At 47.9% G+C, this 17,602-nt stretch overlaps 2 protein-coding genes across 12 annotated transcripts in view; one reads left to right on the forward strand and one right to left on the reverse strand.

The window, feature by feature from the left end:
- Positions 1-9,093, reverse strand: part of LOC119954916 (tubby-related protein 3-like) — a 128,876-nt gene extending 119,783 nt beyond the window's left edge. For 6 of the 10 annotated variants that reach the window (XM_038780604.1, XM_038780617.1, XM_038780605.1 and 3 more), the window contains exon 1: positions 8,792-8,918. In XM_038780604.1, the coding sequence (XP_038636532.1) occupies positions 8,792-8,811 (20 nt within the window). In that variant the 5' untranslated portion in view covers positions 8,812-8,918. Of the gene's footprint in view, positions 1-5,897; positions 6,300-8,791; positions 8,919-9,077 lie in introns of those variants that run through there. The other 4 variants (XM_038780606.1, XM_038780609.1, XM_038780607.1 and 1 more) reach the window with 3 other exon arrangements.
- The window catches only part of foxm1 (forkhead box M1), a 60,196-nt gene continuing 48,495 nt past the window's right edge, over positions 5,902-17,602 (forward strand). Inside the window, exons 1-2 of one of the 2 annotated variants that reach the window (XM_038780601.1) lie at positions 5,902-5,917; positions 17,132-17,252. The gene's annotated coding sequence lies outside the window, so the exon portion shown is untranslated. Of the gene's footprint in view, positions 5,918-9,062; positions 9,271-17,131; positions 17,253-17,602 lie in introns of those variants that run through there. The other variant, XM_038780600.1, reaches the window with a different exon arrangement.

Below are 17,602 nucleotides of genomic sequence, written 5' to 3' on the forward strand. Positions count from 1 at the left end.
TCAAATTCCTCCATGACCTTGCCCCTCCCTATATCAATAATCTCCTCCAACTCTGCAACCCTCAGTGAGGTACCTGCACTCCTCCAATTCTGGCCTCTTGTGCAAAATAGAATTGTAAATTGTGAGGAAGACACAGAGTCTACAAAGAGATGTAGACAGGTTAAATGAGTGGGAAACAAGATGGAACTATTAATGTGATGGAGTGTGAGATTATTCATTTTAGTTCTAAGAATAGAAAAGTAGATTTATTTTTAAAGTGTGAAACCTGTAAATATTGATGATCAGAAAGACTGGGGTGTCCTTGTGTCAGGAATTCAAAGTTAGTATAAAGGTACAGCAAACAAGGAAGGAATGTTGGCTTTTATTTTATTGGAATACAGGAATAAAGAAGTCTTGCTACAATTCTACAGGTCTTTTGGTGAGACTACACCTGGAATATTGTGTGCAGTTTGTTTCCATATTTAAGGATGGATATACTTGCATTGGAGGCGGTAAACAAAGATTCACTACATCAGTCTGCGTTATAACAGGATTGTGAGAGGTAGAGCAAATTGTCCCTCTACTCTCCACAGATTAGAACAATGAGAAGTGATCTAATTGAACCATACTAAACTCTGATGTGCCTGACAGGGTTAATACAGAGGTTGTTTCCGTTGGCCGAGGAACCTGGAACACAGGAGCAGTCTCAGGACAAGTCATTTAAGATTAAAATGAGAACAAATTTCTTCACTCAAATTCTCTACTCCAAAGAATTGCTCCATCATTGACTACATTTAAGGCTGAGATAGACAGATCTTTTTCCATTTTTTGAAGGAAGGTATTTATTCCAAACACATGTAACAACAGAAAAATATAAAATACACAGACCATAAACTCATAGTCCACAGTTTATAGAATTTTTCCCCTTTTATCCCCTCCCATCCCCCTCCACCACCAACAAACAACTCCACAAATAGCATCATGAATAACCCCACTGCAACTCGAAGCTCTCCTCTAACCCCCTCAACTCAAATTTAATCTTCTCCAACCAGAGAAAGTCCCCCAGCCAAGACGCCACCCCCAGCAGCATAACTGATCTCCATTTTAACAGGATCCTTCGCCGGGAAATTAGAGAGGCGAAGGCCACAACATCAGCCCCCTTCCTCTTCAGAAGCTCCGGCACTTCTGATACCTCATAAATCGCCACCATGGGATCGGTCTTGACCTCCACCCGATAGCGTCCCAAACACTGCCTCCCAGTATCTCTCCAGATTCTCGCAACTCCTGAACATATAGAACATAGAACAGTACAGCACAGAACAGGCCCTTCGGCCCTCGATGTTGTGCCGAGCAATGATCACCTTACTGAAGCCAACGTATCCACCCTATACCAATACCCCCCCAATTAACCTTATTTTTTTTTTAGGACACTAAGGGCAATTTAGCATGGCCAATCCACCTAACCCGCGCATCTTTGGACTGTGGGAGGAAACCGGAGCACCCGGAGGAAACCCACGCACACACGGGGAGGACGTGCAGACTCCGCACAGACAGTGACCCAGCCGGGAACTGAACCTGGGACCCTGGAGCTGTGAAGCATTTATGCTAACCACCATGCTACCGTGCTGCACATCATTGGTCGACTCCCGCCCACGTCTCACACCCAGCTGCCACCCCGTGGAAGAACCCGCTCACCCTCGCCCAAGTCACGTGTACACTAGTCACCACCTTGAACTGAATAAGCTCATTCTCCAGCAGGAGGAGGTTGAGTTCACCCGCCACATCGCCTCGCACCACCGCCCCCAACCTATTTTCTTCCCCAATCCCTCCTCCCATTTCCTCTTGATCCTCACCACTTGCACCCCGCCCTGCTCTCCAAACTACCCATATATATGCCCTTCACCAACCCATCCGAACGCAGCAGTTGCTCCAACAGTGTGTACTCCAGCAGCTTCGGGGAATGCCTTCCACTCCTCTTTCCATGCAAAGTCCTGCACCTGCATATGCCTGAGCTCACTGACCCTCAGCAGCTCAAACCTCTCTCGCAGCTCGTCCAGTCCCGCAAACTTCCCTTCTGATAAGAAGTCCCTAACCCGCTCCAGCCCCACCTCCCTCCATTTCACATACATTCCATCCATTTCCCCCTGGCTTGAACCTGTGGTTCCCACAGTGGCGTCAGCACCAATATACTTTCCAACTTAAAATGCATCCTCAATGGTTCCACACCCTAACCATCGACTGCACCACCAGGCTCCCCGTATACATCCCTGGGATAACAGCAGCAAAACCATCACCCTGGCTCTCAGACTCAATGCCCTACAGAAATCCTCTTCCAACCTAAACCCCACCCCCAACCATCGCCAAACCCCCCCCCCCCAACCATCGCCACACCCCCCCCCCCCAAACCATCACCTCACCTTTTCAACATTCGCTGCCCAATAATAATGCAGCAGTTAAGGGAAAGCCAACCCCCTTGCTGTCTCTGCCTCTGGAAGAGCCCTCTATATCCTCTACACTTTCCCCGCCCATATGAACTCCGAGTTCAATGCCTCCACCCTCCGGAAGGCCTTGGGTTGAAAGACAAACAAAAACCTCGGCAGCACATTCATCCTCACCACCTGCACCCTCCCTGCCAGCATCAAGTGCAAAGTGTCCCACCTCTTAAAATCCCCCTAAACCTCCTCCAGTAGTGTTGTCAAATTCCACCTGTGCATCGTGGCCCACTCTCGCATCACCAGAATCCCCAAATAACTAAACCTCTCTCTAGCTACCTTAAACGGCAATGCCCCCAAATTGGCCCTCTGCCCCGCCACATTCACTGGAAACACCTCGCTCTTCCCAACATTCAACTTAAACCTGGAGAAGGCCCTGAACCTCTTCAACAGTCCCATGACCCTGCCTATACTCTCCAGCTGGTGCGACACAAACAACAACAGGTCGTCCGTGTACAATGACACTCTATGCTCCCTGCCCCCTCACAATCCCTCGCCAATCAGCAGACCCCCGAAGGGCTAGCGCCAAGGGCTCAATTGCCAATGCGAATAACAGCAGCGACAGTGGGCACCCACCTCGTTCCCCTGAGCAATCCAAAATCTAAAGAACTCATCATGTTCGTGCGCACGCTTGCTACCAGGGACGTACCCATTCCACAAACTTCGGCCCAAACCCAAACCTTCCCAGAATTTCAAACAAGTACTTCCACGCCACCCGATCAAAACGCCTTCGCCGCATCCACAGAAACAATAACCTGGGGCACCCAGTCCCCCGACGGAATCATAACCACGTTTAACAGCCTCCTGATATTGATCGAGGGCTTCTTGCCCTTCATAAAATCCATTTGATCCTCAGAAACCACCCCTGGCACATAATCCTCCATCCTCTCCGCCAGCACCTTCGCCAATACTTTCACGTCCATATTCAACAATGAGATGGACCTGTACGACCCACACTCCAGCGGATCCTTCCCCTTCTTCAGTTAGTGTAATCGACGCCTATGTCTCTCCGCCACCATGGAGCCCTCAGCATCCCCAGCAGCTGAGGTGCCAACTTTGTCACACACATCTTATAAAATTCCACTGGAAAGCCATCCGGCCCTGGGATTTCCCGCGACTGTATTCCCCGGATACTGTTTATCACCTCCCTGAGCCCCAGTGGCTCCTCCAACGCCTGCCTCTTCTTTTCCTCCAACTCTGGAAACTCCAATTCATCCAAAATCCATCCACTATCCCCCTCCTTCTTGGCCTAATACAACTTCTCATAATACCCCCCGAACACCTCACTTATCCACCCAGGCTCCATCACCACCTCCCATTCTCTGCCCACACCCTTAAAATTTCCCTAGACGCTGCCTGCTGCTGCAGCTAGTGGGCCACCATGCGGCTCACCACCTCTCCGTATACGTACGGCAACTCACACAACCTCCGTAGCTGCCCCATCGCTTTGCTCATCATCAACCGATCAAACTGCCCCTGCAGCCTCTTCCTCTCTGCCAACAACTCCTTAGTGGGTGCTGCTGAGTAGCTCCTATCCACCACAACTGCAGCCACCAATGCTCTTTCCTCCTCCTATCCCTGTTCACTTGAACGAGATAACCTTCCCACGAACCACTGCCTTCAGCGCCTCCCAGAACATGGCTGCTGACCCGTTCTGATTAAGCTCCAGAAAATTCCCAATCGCCAGTCTCACCATTTCAGAAATCACCTTACCTGCCAAGAGACCAGAGTCTAACCTCCACCCCGGCCTCTGCACCTGCCCCGAGCTAAGCCTCACCCCCAGCCAATGTGGCACATGATCCAAAATCACAATTCCCGCATCCTCCACCACCACCGCCTGAATCACCACGAAGATTTTAAGAATACACCTGATACACATGCAAGACAAGTCACACAACATGCAAGACAAGTCACACAACATGCAAGACAAGTCACACAACATGCAAGACAAGTCACACAACATGCAAGACAAGACAGTCACACACACACACACACACACACACACACTTTGCGAATTTAACCTCTTCATTCCACCCCATCCCTCAGTTCGCCCCCAGCTTATGGTCCCTTATAAAATTGTTCGCTCGCTTTCTCTGGCATCTCAAAATAATACTCCTGACTGTCGAATGTAACCCAAAGTCTTGCCGGGTACACCGACCCAAAACGAATCTTCCGTCGATACTATACACCCTTGGACTTGTTGAATCCTGTGCACTTCTTCGTCAGCTCCTCACCAATACCCTGCTATATCAGGACTCGATTACCGTCCAATTTGCAGTCTCACTTTGCCCCAGCCCACACGAACTTGTGCAACCGCATAATCACCGCCCATGGCAGCTCCCCTGCTCTCGGCCTCAAGGACCTGTGGGCCCGATTCACCTCTGGGGCCTTGTCCAGCATCTTTCTCTACAGTCTGGCCAACATCCTAGAAACATACTTTGTGGCGCGGATTCCTTCAACACCTTCCGGTAGAATCACAATCCGCAAGTTCTGTCATCTGGACCTGTTCTCCGCTCCTCTGCCTTCATCCGTAGTGATTTGCATAGATCCCTCGGGATCCCCACCATCTCCTCCAAAAAGACACAATCCGTACGCTCTGGTCGGACACCACCTTCTCTACCTCTCGTATTGTAGCCCCTTGCACCTCAGGGCACTTCTCTACCCAGTCCAATGACCCTCGTAGGGGTGCCACTGCTCAAACCGTCTTCTACCAGTCGTCATGCATCTCCTTCCTTTGCTGGCGAAATTCCTCCTTGATGAAGGCCATCAACTGCTCCATCGGAGGCTTTCCCAACGACGGCGACCGTCCCCCCTCCACCCTTCTCGAAATTGGTGCTGCGCCACACGTCTCCTCTAACTCCTTAGCCAGGTCTTTAACTGTCTTCTGTCGAGTCTGATAGCCAGTAGACATGGCAATCTTGGGAGAACCTCTTGTCCTACACATTCCATACCAATCGTCTGCTGAAATTACCCTACTAGTGAGTGTAAAGTGCCCAAACCAACGTCTTCAAATCGGAACCGCCTTGTGTGCGACTACTCACTCCATGGCCGTAACCGGAAGTCCCCGAGATAAACAGATTCTTAGTCATTCAGAGAATCGAACAATATGGGGAATGAGCTGGAAAGTGAAGCTAAAGGCCAACATCAGCCATGATCACACTGAATGGCAGCACAGATTTGACAGGCTGTATGTATGGTCTACTCCTATCTTGTATTAATGCCTTATTTTAATTGCTCCATCACTGGAAGTTGTGATTTTAATTAGCTAGGCTTCAAGTTCTTGAATTTCCTACCTGTCCCTCTCCACGTCACTTTCCTCCTTTATGACACTTGTTTGACCAAGCTTTTAGTCATCTGACGAAATATCTCATTATCTTAAAATTATTTTATAATGTTCCTGTGAAGCACCTAGGAATGTTTCCTTACCTTGAATGCTCCATACAAATGTAAGTTACTGTTGTTCAATCATCCAAAAGTCAATCTAAATCTGGAGCTTTCTCTACCACATGAAGTAGTCGTGTCAAAAAGTACAGATGCATTTAAGGAGAAGCTAGATTGCTCAACAGTGAAAAGTACGAGTGGCAACCCATGCACCCCCATCCACCCGGTCCTGCCCCACCTGTGACATAGATGGTAGGTCACACATTGGACTCGTAAGTCACCCGAGAACTCATTATTAGTGTGGAAGCATCCTCGACTCCAAGGGACTGCCTCAGGGAAGAGAAGACAAGGAATGAAAAAATATGTCGATAGGGTTAGATGGTAGGGCTGGAAGAGGTTTGTGTGGAGCATAAACACAAATGGTCTCAGTCGTGTAATTTTATGTGATTATGTAATTCACACAGTGATCAGAAGCATTGACTTCCTTGTGTTGTCTCAACATTGAAAACTGCTTTATGACTTCACAAAGTATCAGAGCTTCAAAACCATTATGACATCAATTATTATAAATACCACAAAAATTTATTTTTTGATATTAAGTGAAATGCACTTAACATCTTGTACAGTCTACGTAATGGCATCACAATAACTTGCTATTACTAGGATACATGTATGATGTAAAAGATTTTCAACAATAAAAATGTCACAATAAAACCCTTAACTGGTTGAACAGAAATGTTACATATGGAAGCACAACATCTCTAACCACCATCTCTTTAATTAAATAGTTAGCGCCAGTTTAAAATTTGGCCGATGGAAATATAAACAGCCCACACAATTACAAAAACTCCATCTCAAAGTTTCTGCAGTTGTCTATCCCTGAAAACAGAGTCAAACAAAAATTATTACGAATTCCATTTTCTTATTTTGACAATGTGGGTAATTAAATCTTAAACATGAACAATGGAACTACAATTCACAATAAACCTCAAAGATTGGCAGCTGAGCCATAATATTAACATCAATTTCATCATGAACCGAACAGGGTACAGTTTGTAACATCCCAGTCAACAAATTCCATTCATAGCAACAGCTAGAGAAAGTGTCCAAAGCGGTTGATGTGGTGTATATGGATTTTAGTAAGGCGTTTGATAAGGTTCCCCACGGTAGGCTATTGCAGAAAATAAGGAAGTATGGGATTGAAGGTGATTTAGCGGTTTGGATCAGTAATTGGCTAGCTGAAAGAAGACAGAGGGTGGTGGTTGATGGCAAATGTTCATCCTGGAGTTCAGTTACTAGTGGTGTACCGCAAGGATCTGTTTTGGGGCCACTGCTGTTTGTCATTTTTATAAATGACCTGGAAGAGGGTGTAGAAGGATGGGTTAGAAAATTTGCAGATGACACGAAGGTCGGTGGAATTGTGGATAGTGCTGAAGGATGTTATAGGATACAGAGGGACATAGATAAGCTGCAGAGCTGGGCTGAAAGGTGGCAGATGGAGTTTAATGCGGAAAAGTGTGAGGTGGTTCACTTTGGAAGGAGTAACAGGAATGCAGAGTACTGGGCTAATGGCAAGATTCTTGGTAGTGTAGATGAACAGAGAGATCTCGGCATCCAGGTACATAAATCCCTGAAAGTTGCCACCCAGGTTAATAGGGCTGTTAAGAAGGCATATGGTGTGCTAGCCTTTATAAGCAGGGGGATTGAGTTTCGGAACCACAAGGTCATGCTGCAGCTGTACATAACTCTGGTGCGGCCGCTCCTGGAGTACTGCGTGCAGTTCTGGTCACCACATTATAGGAAGGATGTGGAAGCTTTGGAAAGGGTTCAGAGGAGATTTACTAGGATGTTGCCTGGTATGGAGGGAAGGTCTTACGAGGAAAGGCTCAGGGACTTGAGGTTGTTTTCGTTAGAGAGAAGGCTGAGAGGTGACTTAATAGAGACATATAAGATAGTCAGAGGGTTAGATAGGGTGGACAGTGAGAGTCTCTTTCCTCGGATGGTGATGACCAACACAAGGGGACATAGCTTTAAATTGAGGGGTGGTAGATATAGGACAGATGTCAGAGGCAGTTTCTTTACTCAGAGAGTAGTAGGGGTGTGGAATGCCCTGCCTCCAACAGTAGTAGACTCGCCAACTTTAAGGACATTTAAGTGGTCACTGGATAGACATATGGATGAAAATGGAATAGTGTAGGTCAGATAGGCTTCAGATGGTTTCACAGGTCGGCGCAACATCGAGGGCCGAAGGGCCCGTACTGCACAGTAATGTTCTATGTTCTAACATGATGAGGGGACACTCACCCAACAGAGCTGAACACCCAAAATTAACTTATAGCTTTGAACTAAGAATTATACCTGATATCCACCCATTAATCATTTGAAGATTGCACGAGTCAAAAGAACTCCACTGTACAAAGCTAACTTTCATATTTTCAAAACTGTTCAAGGTACACTGAAAATTGGATTTATTAACAATATCTTAAAAAGTGAGCAAAACAACAAGGGTGCTGCAAACTCCTGTGCAAAGGAAGTTTATGAAGTCAAGTAACACAGAAAGATAACTGAACATAAAGAGGAAAAGGTCCCAAATTCAGCCTTCCCAGTTTGTTACACATTTATGCGCCGACAAATCTTTTTTAAAAAACACCAAAATGGAAAAGGGAATCAGCGCTATTCAAAAGAGGATTTTGCACTAAAATCACCGCCCTCCTGATAGCTAACAGTCGCAAACTGTCTGGAATACTGCATACAGTGGAAAACCCACACATCTAGACATTAACAACAGATTTTGCCCAAAATGCTGCTCTCCAGCGGGGGAGTGCAGACATCCGATCAAAGTCATGCCGAGCCAGCCCCGCACACAGGCGGGGGATCCAGAGTGCTGGGTAAGCAGCCTTGGACCGTCTCCCCCCCTGCCCACCCGGCTCCTTCTCTACCTGACGCTGTAATAGGACATCTCTGGGCGCCCGTTGCTATGGTGCTGGCGGCAGCTCCCGTCTCCCGCTCCCGCTCCGTCACTGAACTCCCACTTACTCAGGAGCCCGGGCCCCTAGCAACGCACCCTCCAACAAAAACCATTCCCATTGGTCCTCCCCTCTCTCCCCACGTCATCCCATTCAGCCACAGGCTTTTCTAATCAAAAGTCCCGCCTTGAAGCGTCTCCTGGGGAATAACGCGAGGGCCCTCCCCCAACACCCAAAGTCTTGGAATCGTCTCACTCACTCGGTGATGTTTAAGCAGTTCCTGGACAATGTCCGCAGTAGTGTCTCCGTGGCCTCCCCCGGCCTGGCTGCGGACAGACCTTCAGACTGCGCTGCTGAAATGGAAACCAACTGCGAGACCTTTGAACAAACCAGGGGAGCAATGCCAGCCCTGACTGCTCCCCGGCTGATTTGCAGTCGGGTCTGCCTCTTGGGTAAATGTTATGAACAACCATCTACTCTGAAAAGTGGTTTCTGATTTCACTCAGCAGTCTGGTTCTATTAAGATCATGCCCCGCTGTTCTGGATGCCCCCCACCATACTCCCAGCCGTATCTATCCTACCGAACCCCTTTATCATTTTAAATAAACACCTCAATTAGATTTCCAAACTCAAGGGAATATAAACCAAGTTTATGCGACTCGTTCTCACGTTATTTGTGAAGTCCACATTAAGGTGACTTAATTCTGCCGAGTCTGTTCTGCTCTATCTTCCCGAGGCCAGTATAACTTTCCGGAGGTGAATAGATGGAGGCTGATTTACGTTACTGGATTTATCATTACAGTATTACAGCGGGCAGCACGGTAGCATGGTAGTTAGCATAAATGCTTCACAGCTCCAGGGTCCCAGGTTCAATTCCCGGCTGGGTCACTGTCTGTGCGGAGTCTGCACATCCTCCCCGTGTGTGCGTGGGTTTCCGGGTGCTCCGCTTTCCTCCCACAGTCCAAAGATGTGCGGGTTAGGTGGATTGGCCAGGCTAAATTGCCCTTAGTGTCCTAAAAAATAAGGTTAATGGGGGTTGTTGGGTTACTGGGATAGGTATACGTGGGCTTGAGTAGGGTGATCATTGCTCGGCACAACATCGAGGGCCTGTTCTGTGCTGTACTGTTCTAATTCTAAAAAAAAAATATAGTTCACTGCTTATTTGTCACTCAATGGGGAGATAAATGAAATGAAAATTGCTTGTCACGCGTAGGCTTCAATGAAGTTACAGTGAAAAGCCCCTAGACTCCACATTCCGGCACCTGTCGGGGAGGCTGGTACGGGAATTGAACCGTGCTGCTGGTCTGCTTTAAAAGCCAGCGATTTAGCCCAGTGAGCTAAACCAGCCCCTGTTTTTTAAAAAAAAAACAGAAACAAAAGAAGAAAGCGAAATACTGTGGATGCTGAAAATCTGAAGAACAAAAAATGCTGGAAAAATGCAGCAGGTCTGACAGCATCTGGAGCGATAAATCGAGTCAACGTTTCGAGTCAGTGTGACTTTTCATCAGGAAAGCATTTATGAAGAAAACTGAAAACTGAAAAATGAAGAAAAAATAAATCTTTTTTCAGCAAAAGATAGAACATACAAAAGATGAGATGTAATAGTGATTTTATGTAACAACCCGAATAAGACTGCTGTTGGAATATTGTGTTCAGTTAAACTGCATACTGTATAAAATTGATTTGGCGATAGAGATGGTAGTTTAGATGCTGCCTGGTTTGAGGAACTTCAAATCTGAAGGAAAAGTTGAAGGAATTGGAGCAGTTTATGTTACGGAGGTTTCATGAAAGAGTTATGAAGACATGGAGTGGGTAGAAACAAATTGGTTGAGGGTTTTAGAACAAGATACTATGTGTGAACTTTGGACAGGACATGACAAGAGACTTTTTGGTAGAAACACAGAAGGTTCAGACCACAGAATACACTATCAGAGTAGTATAAAAACGTATGAGAACAGAGAGGAGATGTGTAGAATTATATCTACTATTGAGGTGGAGGATAAAGATCAACATAGGTTGAAAGTGGTAACAGGGGAAGTAAAGAAACAAAAGATGTGTCAAGAGTGAATTACAGAATAATCAACAAGTACCACTCAAAAAAGCAAGAGAGTAAAGCCAAAACCAACAAAGAAGAATGAAACAAAATGGAGGTAGAGGTTATGGTCAAATGATCAAACTCATTGATGACTATGAAAGATATCATTATGACCACAGCAGATGTTAATTGCTGAGCATTCTGAAAACGAGACAAAAACTGCAGCAAGAAGTCCAGTAACACGTTTGGTATTTTAAAAATTAAAATGAGGATCACCTGATGCTGGCACAGGAATGGCAGCGTATCTGCAGGCTTTGGTGCTACTCACTTTTTAATCCTTCATTTATCCTGTTTAAGCAGCACATACTTACCTAATCCTGGAGTGAATACACAGTGGTCCCGAGTAGATTTCTGGCTGCGCATTGGAGAAGAAATGCAGAGGAATCTTAAGAAAATTGGCGATAGAAGGGTTCAGTCGGATGCAACTAGGTTGGAGAAATATGGCGACTGGATCCTTGAGTGGGCTTTTCAGATTGTGATTGCAAACATCATTGGAGTCAAAGACAACAAACTTAACTTACTGACACAGAATATTAGTGCCCTCATGATACCAAGCTGCCGAGTACTAATAAAAGGCTCAAATAAACAGAGGAAAGAATCCTGAATTTTGAAAATGTAACTTGCTCAGCTGAGTCCCTCAGCATGCAATCCTTCGAAAACTAGTTGCATGGTATGTCAGAAATCCTGGAGGATCTGGAGAACCAAGTGTTATGGGCCAGGGTTTAGAGAACCCCAAAGTGTATCATGGAGTTCACCTGACCCACAACTTTTAATAGATTGTGGTATGGGGAGCACACGGCCCACGCTACAGGTGTGGTACAGCAGAAATGGAAAAAGTATTTTTTAAAGCAAAACAATGTTTATTCTATGAACTCTATGAAAGTTAACCTTTTTAAAACATCTAGTGAACAACTTAGCAACCATTAATTCAAATACAACCCCCAAAGAATACAACACTAAGTAATCCGTAAGCTGTCCTTTTAACAGAAGCATATTAGGTTTACATTCACTACTGAGAACATTTATAATTCTGAATTCACCAAATGATCAAAAGATAGTCTTTTCATGGCAGAGAGTACAACTGTACACCTGCTCTGTCTGGCTTCAGCTCCATCACTGAAAAAGAAACTAAAACACACCCTGCAGCAAACAGCCTAAAACAAAAGTAAAAAGCTGACAGACAGCCCAGCTCCACCCACTCTCTGACATCACTGCTGTAGTAAACACCCATTTCTTAAAGGTACTCTCACTACAGATATATACACATCCATTTATAAACACCCGTTTCTTAAAGGTACTCTCACATGACACAAGGCCAGAAGAAAAATGTGCAGATCGTCAGTTTGCCAGTTTGGGCAGCACGGTAGCATGGTGGTTAGCATAAATGCTTCACAGCTCCAGGGTCCCAGGTTCGATTCCCGGCTGGGTCACTGTGCGGAGTCTGCACGTCCTCCCCGTGTGTGCGTGGGTTTCCTCCGGGTGCTCCGGTTTCCTCCCACAGTCCAAAGATGTGCGAGTTAGGTGGATTGGCCATGCTAAATTGCCCGTAACGTCCTAAAAAGTAAGGTTAAGGGGGGGTTGGGTTACGGGTATAGGGTGGATTCGTGGGTTTGAATAGGGTGATCATGGCTCGGCACAACATCGAGGGCCAAAGGGCTTGTTCTGTGCTGTACTGTTCTATGTTCTATGAATGAAGGGTAAGATCTCTATTAAACTTTTTGAGACCTGTCTACCACGCTTTCTTAAGCAGGATGTGAAAGCTGGGCATATCAAGTTGGAAAGGGCACATCATACCCTGACTTTGAGGCCCAGGGTCAACCAACATCCCCAGCATGTAATTATTCATTTTCAAAACTTGATGGGTCACCAGAGAGTACTAGAGATGGCGAGGCATGGTGGGACCTGGCTCCATGAGGGGGGAAAACATGTTTTTCTTCCAAGATTTCTTGACAGCAATACAACAGAAGCATGGAAACGTCAATGAAGTTAGAAAACTACTCAAGACAATTGGAGTGAATTATGCCCTGCTCTATCCTGTGACACTGAGGGTAACATCTAGCAACTCTGTGAAGACGTTCGATAATCTGTCCAGTACCTTGGCCTTTGTGAAGTCCATAGACTAATAATTTGGAATAACAGTCTGCAGCTCATTGAAATATCTGGGCTCTGTCCCTGTCATAATGTCTCTTGTCTGATCTTATGTTGCTATTTATCATGTTAGCAGGAAGGTGTTACAAATTGAGCACTATACTGAATGTTTTATCCTTAAGAATCTCAGGGACTTCTATTTACCTTGAATGGAAAACACCCTTCAGCGTGCCACTTCTAGCGCTGTGTAAGTGGTATGGTAGTTGGGCCGTAAGATAGATATGTCATTTTTTTCTTCTCCATATATTGGTTTTTTAGTATCCTTACTTTAATCATGATAGAAATGAGTGGCGCTATTGCTGGGAGGTGGATGAGAGGTTTAGGTCTTCATGGGTGGAGTCAAAATATAGGAGCGGCATTTAGCTCCCATTCTCATTGTGGCTTCTCATTTTTCTGAGAAGTATGTCTCCTGATTGTAACCAGGGGCGAAATTCTCCGACCCCACGCAGGGTCGGAGAATCGGCCGGCAGCGGCGTTAATCCCGCTCCCGCAGGGTTTTTAATTCTCTGACCGGCCAAAAACCGGCGCTGTGCAAATCCCGCCGTCGGCCTCTGAAAACAGCTGGCGCCGGCGGGATTTCATTATATTTTTGTTTCCACAAATCTCCGGCCCGTATGGGCCGAAGTCCCGCCGACGTGGCCACGGGTCACGTTGGCGAAAATCACAGTAGCTTTAAAACGGCGTCAACCATTGATGATGGTTGACGCCGTTCAGTGTCGGGGGGGGGGTTGCGGCATCGGGGGGGGGGGGGGTTGCGGCATCGGGGGGGGGGTTGCGGCATCGGGGGGGGGGGGTTGCGGCATCGGGGGGGGTTGCGGCATCGGGGGGGGGGGGTTGCGGCATCGGGGGGGGGGGTTGCGGCATCGGGTGGGGGGGGTTGCGGCATCGGGGGGGGGGTTGCGGCCTCGGGGGGGGGTTGCGGCATCGGGGGGGGGTTGCGGCATCGGGGGGGGGGGTTGCGGCATCGGGGGGGGGGTTGCGGCAATCGGGGGGGGGTTGCGGCATCGGGGGGGGTTGCGGCATCGGGCGGGGGTTGCGGCATGGGGGGGGTTTGGGGGCAGCGGCGTGCAGAGAGGGGGGGCAGCGGCGTGCAGAGAGGGGGGGCAGCGGCGTGCAGAGAGGGGGGGCGACGGATGCCCGGGGCCAACACACCGTCGCCCCCCCCCTCTGTACGCCGCTGCCCCCTACCCCAACCACCCCCCCTCACCACCCCTACCCCCCTCCAACGCCCCTACCCCCCTCCCCACCACCCCTACCCCCCTCCCCACCACCCCTACCCCCCTCCCCACCAACCCTACCCCCCTCCCCACCACCCCTACCCCCCTCCAACGTCGCCCCCCCATCTCTCGCAACGCCGCAACCCCCCCCTCATCGCCGCAACCCCCCCTCTCATGCCGGGTCCCCCCCCTCTCACGCCGGTACCACACCCTGTCCCCCTCCCTCTGAAGGCCGGTACCCACACCCCCCACACTCTCCTCCTCCCCCCTTCCTTCCTCCTCCCCCCCTTCCTTCCTCCTCCCCCCCTTCCTTCCTCCTCCCCCCCTTACTTCCTCCTCCCCCCCTTCCTTCCTCCTCTCCCCCCTTCCTTCCTCCTCTCCCCCTTCCTTCCTCCTCTCCCCCCTTCCTTCCTCCTCTCCCCCCTTCCTTCCTCCTCTCCCCCCTTCCTTCCTCCTCTCCCCCCTTCCTCCCCCCCCCCTTCCTTCCTCCGTTAGTGGGGGGGGGGTGCGGCGAAGGGGGTAGGGGTGGTGAGGGGAGGGGGTTGGGGTAGGGGCAGCTGCATGCAGAGGGGGGGGCGACGGTGCGTTGGCCCCGGGCATCCGTCGCCCCCCTCCTCTGCACGGCGCTGCCCCTACCCCAACCCCCCCCTCACCACCCCTTCACCACCCCTACCCCCCTCCAACGCCGCCCCCCCTCTCTCAACTCAACACCGCAACCCCCCCCCCCCTCAACTCAACGCCGCAAACCACCCCCCCCCTCTCAACTCAACGCCGCAAACCCCCCCCCCCCCCCCCCCCTCCTCTCAACTCAACGCCGCAAACCCCCCAACGCCGGGTCTGTCTCTCTCCTCCTCCCCCCCCACCCCCCAAATGCCGGTCAGTCTCTCTCCTCCTCCACCTCCCCCCCCCCAAAAAGCGCCGGGTCTCACCACTTCCGCAGCTGGTGAAACTGACGCGTATCGCGTCAGTCTGCTGCTGGCCCCTCCGGGAACGGAGAATAGCCGCCTAAAAGAAGGCCCCCACGCCGGAGTCATCTACACCAATTTTGCTCGCCGGAAATCGGCGTTACGACGGTCTGCAGAGAATTTCACCCCAGGTATGGATGTAGGGTTAGCCTTATGAGTCCTCATACATGTTAGGAATGTCCCCTTAGAACTAATGTCATCATGATTGTTATCTGGATCCTGCATTGGTAGAGACAGGTCTCTTATTCTATACAAATACGTTATATAGAGTCTATGGTGCTTCTGGTATGACTGGAGATGAGGGAGGTGGCGTGAAAATCCTGTCCTATATTTTTTCTGGCTGCTTGAGCAATGGCGATAGCTAATTTAAAGTTGTGAATGTGGAATGTACAGAGTGTACATCATTCTATTAAAAGAAAAAAGATCCTGACTTTCCTTACAAAAAGAGGAAGTGGACATAGCCTTGTCGCAGTAAACACATTTGGATGACAAGGACACTTAAAGTTGAAGCGGTACTGGATGGGACAGGTGTTTTTTGCTTTGTTCTCAACCAACGCAAGTCAATAAAAATGTTCCTTTCAAGATAGGGAACTGTGTGAAGGGCAAGGGGGATAGATGATTGTTAAGGGACTTTTTTTTATGGAGAATCTGTTTCGATAATGAATATTTACGGCCCTCTAAATAATTCCCAGGATTTTGTTACTAAAGTTTCCATGGCTTTGCGGAGCTGGCGTCGGCTAATTCCTTTGTTGTTGGGACTTCAATTGTCACCGTAACCCCTTGGACAAAGTTCCATAGAACTAGAAAATTCCTACAGTACAGAAGGAGGCCATTTTGGCCATCGGGTCTGCACCAACCCTCTGAAAGAGTACCCTACCAAGGCCCACTCCCCCACCCTATCCCAATAACCCCATCTAACCTACACATCTTTGGACTGAGGAAACTGGAGTACCTGGAGGAAATCTACGCAGGCACAGGGGAAAAGTGCAAACTCCACAGACAGTCACGAAAACCGGAATTAAACCCAGATCGCTTACCCCTGTGCTATCCAGTAACCAGAAATTCTCCCAACCAATATTCAAGAACACTGACAGTTTGTGAGGAGATGGGGTATTTGGACATGTGGAGAGCACCCTAACAATAAAGAATCAACTTTCTTCTCTGCTCCGCATCAATGTCATACTAGAATTGACTACTTGTTTGTGCCAAGATCAATCTTTCACTTGGTGGTCTTGTGCTCTATAGGTAGTATTGTGATCTCTGACCACGTTCCTGTGTTCCTTGAACTTTTACTTGAGAGTCCCACCCCACCTGATTGCTTTCCTTGCTAACCTAACACCCTCCTTCAATTTGAGTTTACCCAAGTATTCTGGTGATCATGTCCTAATTCACACCAAATCCCACACACACACACACAACTGTTGCTCCACATTGGATCGCATTTGGCAACTTTCCAACTTTAAAGTTCTCATCCTTGTGTTCAAATCCCTTCAGGGCCTCACCTGTCCACACCTCTGTGACCTCCACTCGCCCACATCTGTAACCTCCTCCGGCTCTGAGATATCTACACTCCTTCAATTCTGGTCTCTGGAATTTCCCCGATTTCCTTCACTCCAACATGGTTTTTACCTGCCTAGATAACAAGCTCTGAAATTTACTCCCTCAACCTCTATTTTTCTTTCCTAATCTATCCTTAAAACCTATTTGATGGAAGCTTTGGTCACCTGTGCTAATCGCTGAAGCTCAGTGTCAAAGTTTGTTTGAAAACGCTCCAACGAAGCATCTTGGGATATTTGACAATATTATTGGCTCTAAAATACATGTTTTTGTGTTGGACACAGTATAATGATACAATATAGGTCTTCATTGATATTTCTCTGTTCAATAGCTGCTGATGTTCACCATTAGGACTCAAACTTCAATAAAACAAAGTCAAGATGCTGAAAGCTCACTTAACCACATGAAACCCTACCACAGGAACAAGAGCCAAGAGCAAAGAAAATTGACAAGTAAGATTTTTTTGTTAAAGAAGTGCACTGAAATAAGTGAAGCCATTCCAATATCAATCCTATACAAACATTCTCCTCAGCAAGGTTTGGTGCAATAGAGAAAATATTTTGCTACCAGGAATTTTCTCATCATTTGTTGCAGGGTGTTCAAACTCTTATCCTGGTGTGTGATAGCTATGCACCATAGTTCAACTATAAAGTTTAAATCCACATCACATTATTCTGTATGCTCCAGATTTTCTGCTTTAGCATTCATCCACCAGCGAGGCAGCAGCACTAGAAGCTATCACCATCTCCAGGGGCACCAATTCAGAAGACAAAGCAAGAAATCAGAAATCTATGGGAAGACT

This window comes from Scyliorhinus canicula, chromosome 20 (assembly GCF_902713615.1).
Source record: "Scyliorhinus canicula chromosome 20, sScyCan1.1, whole genome shotgun sequence".
NCBI classification, from domain to species: domain Eukaryota; kingdom Metazoa; phylum Chordata; class Chondrichthyes; order Carcharhiniformes; family Scyliorhinidae; genus Scyliorhinus; species Scyliorhinus canicula.